This window comes from Trichechus manatus, unplaced genomic scaffold, assembly GCF_000243295.1.
Source record: "Trichechus manatus latirostris isolate Lorelei unplaced genomic scaffold, TriManLat1.0 scaffold00232, whole genome shotgun sequence".
NCBI lineage: Eukaryota > Metazoa > Chordata > Mammalia > Sirenia > Trichechidae > Trichechus > Trichechus manatus.
The window spans coordinates 815332-825336 of NW_004444168.1; the positions used below are offsets into that span (position 1 = coordinate 815332).

The following is a 10005-nucleotide window of genomic DNA, read 5'->3' on the forward strand; positions in this document are numbered from 1 at the left end:
CGGGGCGGCGGCGGGCCCCGCCGGCCGCTCTCAAACGCCGGTTTGGTGGCCTGGGCCACCTTGATGGTCTTACCATCCAAGGACTTGCCGTTCATGTCTCTGGCGGCGGCCTTGGCGTTTGCTGGGCTTTCGAAGGTGATGAACGCGAAGCCCCTCGACTTGGTGGTTTCTCGGTCTTTCACCAAGAGCACCTCGACGATGCGGCCATACTTGCCAAACGCGGCCTCGAGGGCTTTCTCGTCGGTTTCAGGGTCGAGCCCGCCGATGAAAAGCTTCCCCGGGCGATCCGCTTCAACCATGTTGGCGAGTTAGGTGGTTAGTCGTGGTGGGAGCCAAAGAAGTGGCGTCCGTCGCACTGCCGAGCCCGCTCGCCGAGGGCGACTCCTACCGGTCGTGGGTCACGTCGTTGCCGAGTCCCCGGAACTGGAGTTGCAGCCCCCTCTGCGCAGGCGGAACGCCGGGATTTGTGCCTCTTGGGTCTAGTTACCGCAGCCTGGCCGGGCTCTTACTAAGTCGTGTTTCGATAGTTATCTCGGGGTGAGGGTCGGGGTGGGGGTGGGGAGCTATCCGCAGTTTGGGAATGTGGACAGTTAAGTCGCTTTCTTTCCAGTCCTTGAACTTCAGCTACAAACTTGTCCTTCGCTTAGCCCTGCCGTCAAGTAAAAAGTCGTTAGTTGAAACAAAATATTTCCATTAATCTTAACGGGAAGAATTATGATGCATTCCAATCCAAATTACCGAAACCATTTTCAGACAGAAAAAAAAATGAAGTAAGTAACACCAATTTGAAAGTAAGCAAAAAATTCAGCTTGTACGTAAAATGTATTACAGGTTTATTGCACTTGCCAAACGGGAAAGAGAAGACTTGATAGCGGGAGTAGTTGGTGGAGGAGGAAGAAGATCGAGTCATTCTTTGGAAGGTACGTTTTTCCTTCTGTACCATTTTCTTCAAGTTTTCAACTTTCAAAGGGCTCATAGTCATATTCTATTCAGGCTACACTTTAAAATAGAGGTATAACACTGAAAGTCACCTTTAGGGCAAAATAAAGGCAAAAAAATGTGTAGCACCTGCGCACAACAACTGAAGACTCCACCTTTGTTTCCTTTTTTTTTTTTTCCTTTTTCTCAGCAAAATATAACTTTTGGGACGCATTCAGACAGTTGCACAATTCAGATTTGTTCCTTGTGACGTTCTCTGAATGGAAACAAGCACGAAGAGTAAATTGGTGAGCCTATCTTTGCTTGAAATTGTAATATCAAATTCAGTGTAGTTTTGGGTTGTTCAAAAGTATACATCAAAGAGCCATTGTGGCGAGAAGTTGTTAACTGAACAGTCATTGTGTGCTGTCTCTTGTGTGTATGTATGTATAAATATGTGTGCAATATGTTGGTTTATTGCAATAGCTATATAATGGTGAAAGAGGTAGTGAAAGCAGGTACTTACTGTGTTGTTTCTGACTTAAACGGGGAAGCTTTTAAGGTTTTAAGAGCTCTTAACATGAGTGGAGTTTAAATGCTTTTTCTTGTTGATGTGACGAATTTCCATAATAAATTTTTATTATTAAATTATTATTGTATTCCTAAAGTAAACCCACTTGTTTGGGATGTATTCACTTTAAAATATATTGATGAATTTTGTTTGCTAATCCTTCATTGAGGAATTTCACATTTCTGAGCATAAAGAGTATTGGCCTATAATTTTCTTTCTCATACTGAGCTGGAGAGGTGTTTATTTTTGTTTTCTTTGTCATCTTTGGAAAAGTTCACATATAATAGGGATTTTTACTTTTAGAAAGATGTACAAGAACTTGACAGAAAGACCATCAGTGCTTGTGTGCTGTATTTCGCTACTGATTCAATCTCTTTTAGTTTGGAGTCTATTTATATTTTTTATTTCTTATTGTAAGATATTTTTAAGATACGGTGTATCTTACATTTTTGTAAGATATATTTTTCTAAGAAGTTATCGAATTTTGTTTAAAATTTCTCAAATTTATTGGCTTGAAGTTTATAAAAGTTTCTTATGCTTTTGAAAATTTTTGTATTTATAGCTGCTCTGTTTTGCTTTTTTGTTTTTGTGATCAGTCTTGCTAGAAGTTTGTTTTTTTAATCTTACTTGTTTTTTCAAAGAACCAACTTTTAGCTTTACTGCTCCACTATTTGTTTTGATTTTATTTGCTACTGTTGTCTTTATTTTCTTCTTTCTACATTTTTTGGATTTATAGGGTTTTTTTTTTTTATGGTGTTGGCAAAGAATATTGAATATACCATGGACTGCCAGAAGAATTAACAAATCTTTCTTGAAAGAAGTACAGCCAGAATGCTCCTTAGAAGCAAGGATGGCGAGACTTCATCTCACATACTTTGAACATGTTATCAGGAGGGACCGGTCCCTGGAGAAGGATATCATGCTTGGTTAAGTAGAGGGTCAGTGAAAAAGAGGAAGACCCTCAATGAGATGGATTCACACAGCGGCTGCAACAATGGGCTCAAACACTGATTGTGAGGATGGTGCAGAAGTGGGCAGTGTTTCATTGTTGTACATAGGGTCACTGTGAGTCGGAACTGACCCGATGGCACCTGACAACAACATTATGTTTTTTATTTTTTAGGTAGGACACTTAGCTCATTAAGAGTTTTAAAATATATTTCTTCTGATTGTTATATTTAAGGCTAAAATCACTAAGTACTGGTTTAACAGCATATCCTGTTTTCATTGTTCAGTGCCCAATGTTTGTTTCTATTATTTGTTCTTTGACACATGCATTATATAGAAGTGTGTTTTTCAGACATATGGACATTTTTGGTTATTTTTAAAACATGCTCTGTATAATACTCATTCTTTGTTTTTTTGTTGAAACTTGCTTTGTGACCTAAAAAGTGGTGGTGTTTTTTTAATGGTCCATGTATATTTGAGTATTGTCTAAATGTTGAAGATAGAGTTCTGTCCTTATATTGTGATATTCAAATCTTCCATATCCTATTTTTTATCTGACAAAATTATCAATCACTGAGGACTGTATTAAAATTTCCCATAATAATTGTGAATTTATCAGTTTATCTTTGCTTATATGCCAGTTTTTGCTTCATGTAATTTAAGGCTATATTGTTAGATATATAAAAAAATTGAAATGTTACGTATTCTTGGTGAATGCCTTTTATTATGTAATGATCCTCTTTATTCATAATAACATTTTGCCTTATGTCTATTTTATCTGATATTTATATATGTCAGCATTTTTCAGATGTATTTCTGCCAGCTTATTGTGTGCTGTTAACCATGCCTTTTTTGCTTCTCGTTTTTTCCATCTTTCTTGCCTTCTTCTTGTGTGTTAATTGATGTGTCTTTATTCCTTTCTTTTTCTACTAATTTGGAAGTTAGGCCTTCTATTTCTAGTCTCTGAATGATTATTTTAATATTTGTATGGAGAATTAGCTTGTAAACATTAAAATGCAAAATCTTAAGTGTACTGCTTGATTAATGTTTACATATGTGTAACACCCATGTAAACCATAACCCACATCAAAACTATCCCAGAGGTTCCCTCCTGCCCTTTGCAAACAATACCTTTCTCTCAGAGGAAATCATTTAGTTTTGCCTGCTCTTAAACTTTATATAAATGGAATCTTATAAAATCAGCTCTTCTGTGTCTGTCCCGTGGGTGGTACAAACAATTTTGGAAGTCTGAGTCCTTGCAGAGTCACCTCAGAAGAAAGGCCTGGCAACCTGCTTCCAAAAAAATCAGCCATTGAAAACTCCATGGAGCACAGGAAACTGAGGTGTAAGAAGGTAAAATAATTACACAATGTCACACAGCTAATAAGCCAGGATTCAAACCTAGCTTTATTTAATTCTGGAGGACATATTTAACCACTATTGATATTAATTTCATAGATACTACTCAACCACATCTACTACACAAACTACATTGTTGTCAGGTGCTGTCAGGTCAGCTCTGACTCACAGCAACCCTATGCACAACAGAACGAAACACTGTCCAGTCCTGCACCATCATAATTGTTGCTATGCTTGAGCCATTGTTGCAGCCACTGTGTCAATCCATCTCGTTGAGGGTCTTCCTCTTTTTCGCTGACCCTCCACTTTACCAAGCATGGAGTCCTTCTCCAGGGACTGATCCCTAAAAAAAACCATTTCCATCATGTCAATTCTGACTCATAATGACCCTATAGGACAGAGTAGAAGTGTCCCATAGAGTTTCCAAGGATCGGCTGGTGGATTAGAACTGCCGACCTTTTGGTTAGCAGCCAGGCTCTTAACCACTGCAACACCAGGGCCCCATAGCCTCCTTGGATAGTATTTTATGTATTTACACATTGTTCCCTATGTACCTGTGAAAAAGCTGACTCTCATGCTATTTTCCGTTCCTTTTACAACTACTGGCAGCAAACCTGTAGATGTGAATGATGAATAAAGGCGTAAATATGGGTGAGCAGGTGAGGACGGGTACTCCAAAAGAGTGATTACCAGGCAAGGAGGGGGCATTCCCTACAAAGTTCCTCATTTGCCATACTGGCTCCAGTATGCTCCAAGAGAGCAAATGGGACACAGGATGGAATTTGGGGGAGGGCAGAGAAGCTCCAAGATGAAGAAATGTATCTTCATGGAATAGAGAAAACGTTTCAAGAAAGCAAGAAAAATCACCCTCTTCCCTTAAGGAAAGAAAAAAAGAAACAATTCTGCGAAGGCTGTTCTAACAAGAAAGAGTTGGAGAACACAAGAAATTGTCTCGCAGGTCAGTTTAAGAAGACTCCCCTATCCTTCCCACTCAGAAGATCAGGGGATTTCCCCCTGGAAACAGCGCCAGTGACTCTAGCCTGGGACCCTGACTCTGTTCCCATTATCTTCTTTCTGGTCCAATCATCCAGACACATGGAATGATCTCATGGCTCTATATACTCTGCTATACGGCAAGGAGGGGATATCCCAGTATTTCTGCAGTTTGGGTATCCCTTTATTTATTAAAACAATAACATGAACCAAAAGGGTAGCTCTCTTTTAATGTACCCCTTAACTCACGCATATCTGTTTCAACGAATGATAACGCCTTCATTTCTGCGGAATGCATTTCTGCTCGTCTTTGGGAAAGCTGCTTCATAGATTGCCGCAGGGAGTAAAGAATTCAGAACTAAAAGGAGTGAGAGTGATCTCAGACTGTGCACGCCGCCCCCTCTGGTTGTGGAGACTGGGTTGGGGTCGCCTACTTTCCGGCCGTGTCCACGCCTCAGGCACCACCAGGCGACCCACGCCGAGTTCCGCGAGCGCCGAGCTCAGAAACGCAGGTGCTCCGCGACCGCACGAGGCACCCGGGCGGACAGTCCGGCTTAGCGCGCACTCGCGGTGCTGCCCGAGGAAAGAAACGGAGCCCACCCGCCTGCCCTCTGCAGGCCCAGCGGGGCTGCCCGACCTGCGACCCGCCGAAAGCCTGGCTTCCAAGCAGCGCCAGGCACAGCTAACTTAGTTTTCTTTCCTTCGCGGCCACAACTGCGGACGCCCGCCCCCGACTCTCCTGAACCGAGACCTCCCTCCGGGCCTGGTCCAAAGACCTGAGAGCTGATTTCGCTGCACCTAATTAAGGACTCGACGGCAACGGTTTTTTTTTCTTTCTTTTTTGGTTAATTAAGGTAATAATTCTCAAAAGTTCAGTGGAAATGCGCTGCTGCTACCTCTGAAATAAAATTCTGGAACTCCTGTTGGATGCGGAGATTGTGATTTTAGAAGCCTCCAGAGAGATGGGCGTTCCCGGGCTGCAGGGGTCGGCAGGCTTTCAAAGACAGTATCTACTAGGATCATCTACTTCGCTGAGTTGCTAGGACGTTGGAAAATAATATAAGTCGTTTCAGGCGGAATAGGTTATTTTTGCTTCCCTTCATTCATCCATCCATTCATTCAACTTTCAATGTGCAAAACATGGCTGTGGGCTAGGAATACAGTGAATGAAACTGCGGGGAGGTGGGGGTGGGGAGCAGGAAGATGGGAAATGTGCCTACAGATTCTATTAAATATAACCTCTTCCTGACCAAAAAATAAAATAGTGAACGAAAGAGCCATGGTCCCTGCCCTCATGAAGGTGCGTTGTGGTGAAGGATAAACAATAAAGAAAATAATGAAATCTTTGTGATAGTGGTAGGAAAGAAAGGAATAGGATGCTTTGTTGGGGAGGGGGTGGTATTTAAGATAGAGTGCTCAACCTCTCCAGTAGGTGACACTTAAACACTGCAGTCTAAAGGATGATGGTGAGCCACCTCTGTGAAAGTGGGAACAGGAGCAGAGTGGACAGAGAGATCAGCCATGCAAAGGTCTCAGTGGGGAAAAACTTGGAGCGTTCAAGGAAAGTGAAAAGAAACCATTGACATTGCTTAGTGAGAGGGGAAAGTGGCATATATTGGAAAGCTGAGCCAAATTATGCAGCCCTTCGTATAAGGAGAATTTCGTCTAGCTCTAACATCATCCACTTACTCTTTAATTCAGTCCACAAATATTCATTGAGCATATACTATATGGCAGACACTGTATTAGGTGTGGAAACCCTGGTGGCGTAGTGGTTAAGTGCTATGCTCTTAACCAAACAGTCAGCAGCTCAAATCCATGAGGCACTCCTTGCAAACTCTATAGGGCAGTTCTTCTCTGTCCTATAGGGTCGCTATGAATCGACTCGATGGCAATAGGTTTGGCTTGGTACTAGGTGTTGGAGATTCTGAGGTGAAGAAGACAAACAGGGAAGAGAGATGTTTCATTAAACAACTAAATTACATCTGAAAGAGACAAACATACTAATAATATGTGAATTCATAGTCTTTCTCCCACGCTTTGTTATAAAGAAATCTGCTAGTTTCCACCCTCTTTTCTGCACTTACAGAATACTTATTTGCTGGGAGAGAATCTGCGACAATCTACAAAATAATAAGGAAGAGAAATACACTACAGAGGGAACATGTGCAGAGGAAACAGACAAAATGGTGAGCTGAACATAGTGTTATTCTGACAGCAGTGTTATTTGTCAGTGGTCTACACTGTGATGGTCAAGAGATGAGGCTGGATGTAAGCAGTAAAGTGGAAGGAGGAAGAAAGCATTTTTTGTTTGTTTTTTTAAGTAGACTACTTTAAAAGTGGTGTGGAGGATAGACTGGAATGCAATGTGAAGGTGGCCAGGAGACCAGACAGGAAATGACCTAAAAAAGCCATGGCAAGGAGACTGGAAAGAAGAAGTCTTTTCACTCTAGTTTTCCATTATAATTTGTTCTTTCACTCTAAAGAAGTTTACAATGATAGCAGCAAAATAATCTTTATTTGGTTGGCCTGCCTTAGCTTCCCTTCTTCTTCACCCCTAAAGTCCATTTTCTCTTAGGCAAAGAATCAAGGGTGTCATTGAGACATAAGCAGGATTTTTTTTTTTTTCCTCTTCATTATATAATTAAGGTACAAAAGAAAACCCTGGTGGCGTAGTGGTTAAGAGTTCAGCTGCTAACCAAAAGGTTGGCAGTTCAAATCATAAGGCGCTCCTTGGAAACCCCATGGGGCAGTTCTACTCTGTCCTACAGGGTCGCTATGAGTTGGAATCAACTCGATGGCAACAGGTTTTTTTTTTTGGTTTAAGGTACAAAAATACTAAGCATATTTTCTAACAGCATAGAGCTTGTAACTGGTAGTTAACAGGACTAACTCCCAAATGTTTTGATTCTTGGTACAGAGAATTATTTCTCTAATTTCTTCCATGGCCCCTTATTTTCTACCTGCTACGAGCCCTGGTGGCGCAGTGGTTAATAGCTCAGCTGCTAACCAGAAGGTCGGCAGTTTGAATCAGCCACTCCTTGGAAACCCTATGGGATCGCTATGAGTCAGAATCGATTCGACGGCCATGGGTTTGGTTTTAGGTTTTAACCATTCTACTTTATCAAACTAGGTAGAGTTCAGATCTCAACTCCTCAGTGACAGGCTATTGGAGGAAGTTGCATGTGCTTCTGACCTTTCTCCCCAGTTTGGCTGATCATAAAATCTCAACTCTGTGGCCACAGCAATTAATTTAAGACAAGGTTTCTCAACCTCAGCACTACTGACATTTAGGGCTGGATACTTTGTTGTGGGGGGCTGTCCTGTGCATTGTAGGATGTTTAGCAGCATCCTTGACCTCTCCTCTTGAACTGCTAGTAGCAAGCACCAGTTGTGAAAACCAAAAATGACTCCTGGATGGTCAGGTCACTCCAAGCTGACAACCACCAGTCTAAGAGGTGAGCATTGTTAAGAAGCCATAACCAGCATGACTGTTGGACTGAGACTCAAACTCAGCGATTCCTCTCTACATTATCATCTATGCCAAATTTCAGTGATATCACTGCTCTAGGTAGATATCAGCTCCAGTAACATTACCTGTCAATTTTCACGATTGTAATTTGTCCACTTCTCAAATGGCAGTGGTCCACCCTTACCTCCAGCCCTGCCACACTGACCCAGAGACCATTATACCAGTTAAGAGGCTTCCTTATTTCCTGCAGACAGGGAGAAAAATTGGTAAGAGTTTGTGGTGGGTTAAAGAAGGCCACAGATCCTTTGATATTGCTCCCATCAAGAAGTGATTGCCTTGAATTTGGGCTGAACCTGTAACTGTTTTGACCAATGGAGTATGACAGAAGTGACTTTATGACTGTTCTGAGCCTAGCTTTTAAGAGAACTGGTAACTTCTGTTTGGACTATTGAAACCCTATCACCCCATCAAAGAAGTCCACCTTCTCTGCTGGAGAGACCACATGGAGGTCCTAAGATTGGAGATAGGTAGGGCCCAGCTTAACCTAGCCTTCCAGCCATCCTTGCCAAAGCACCAGGCACGTGAGTAAAGTTGTCGCAGGGTTTAGAGTAACCCAGCTACCAGTTGAATACCAAGGGACCCCAACTGATGCCATGGGGAGCATAAGAAGTGCTCAGCCGAATCCTTCCTAAATTGGAATCTACTAAGTCATGAAATACAGTGAAACCAGTGGGAGCCTGAACTTGACATGACTGCCTTGTTTTTTTCCTGGTCTTGCAAGCTTTCTGCCTTTGACAGGGTGCAGTCTTACCACTTTTATATCGCTTGTTTAGTGGAAGATATTTGACCCAAGCCATGGTGTTTTCAGTTGCCTCATATGCATGTGAAAGCTGGACAATGAATAAGGAAGACTGAAGAATTGACGCCTTTGAATTACAGTGTTGGCGAAGAATACTGAAGGTATCATGGACTGCCAAGAGAACCAACAGATCTGTCTTGGAAGAAATACAGCCAGAATGTTCCTTAGAAGCAAGGATGGCAAGACTATGTGTCACATACTTTGGACATGTTATCAGGAGGGATCAGTCCCTGGAGGACATCATGCTTGGTAAAGTAGAGGTTCAGCAAAAAAGAGGCCGACCCTAAAAGCCTGTGAGCAGCCATCTAAGATATTCCACTGGTCTCACCCCTTTGGGAGCAAGGGAGAATGAAGAGAACAAGATACAAGCAAAAGATTAGTCCAAAGGACTAATGGATCACAGCTACCACGGCCTCCACCAGACAGAGTCCAGTACAGCTAGATGGTGCCCGGCTACCACCACAGACTGCTCTGACCAGGATCACAATAGAAGGTCCTGGACAGAGCTGGAAAAGGATGTAGAAGAAAATTCTAACTTACAAAAAAAAAAAGACCAGATTTACCGACCTGACTGGAGAAACCCTAAGAGTATGGCCCCCGGACACCCATTTTAGCTCAGTGGTAAAGCCCCTCCTGAAGTTCACTGTTCAGCCAGGGATTGGACAGCCTCATAAAACAAAACGGGACTAATGAGGCACAGCAGGCCAGGGACAAGGACTAAGAGGCAGGAGGGAACAAGAAAGCTGGTGATAGGGAACCCAAGGTTGAGAAGGGACAGTGTTGATATGTTGTGGGGTTGTTAACCATTGTCATAGGGCAATATGTGTACTGTTTAATGAGAAACTATTTGTTCTGCAAACCTTCATCTAAGGTTAAAAAAAAAAA

At 42.3% G+C, this 10005-nt stretch overlaps 1 protein-coding gene across 1 annotated transcript in view; it reads right to left on the minus strand.

The window, feature by feature from the left end:
* The window catches only part of RBMXL2 (RBMX like 2), a 1204-nt gene extending 905 nt beyond the window's left edge, over positions 1 to 299 (minus strand). The window contains exon 1 of the mRNA XM_004389089.1: positions 3 to 299. Coding sequence (XP_004389146.1) covers positions 3 to 299 — 297 coding nt within the window. The remainder of the gene's footprint in view (positions 1 to 2) is intronic.
* Positions 300 to 10005: the final 9706 nt, after the last annotated feature.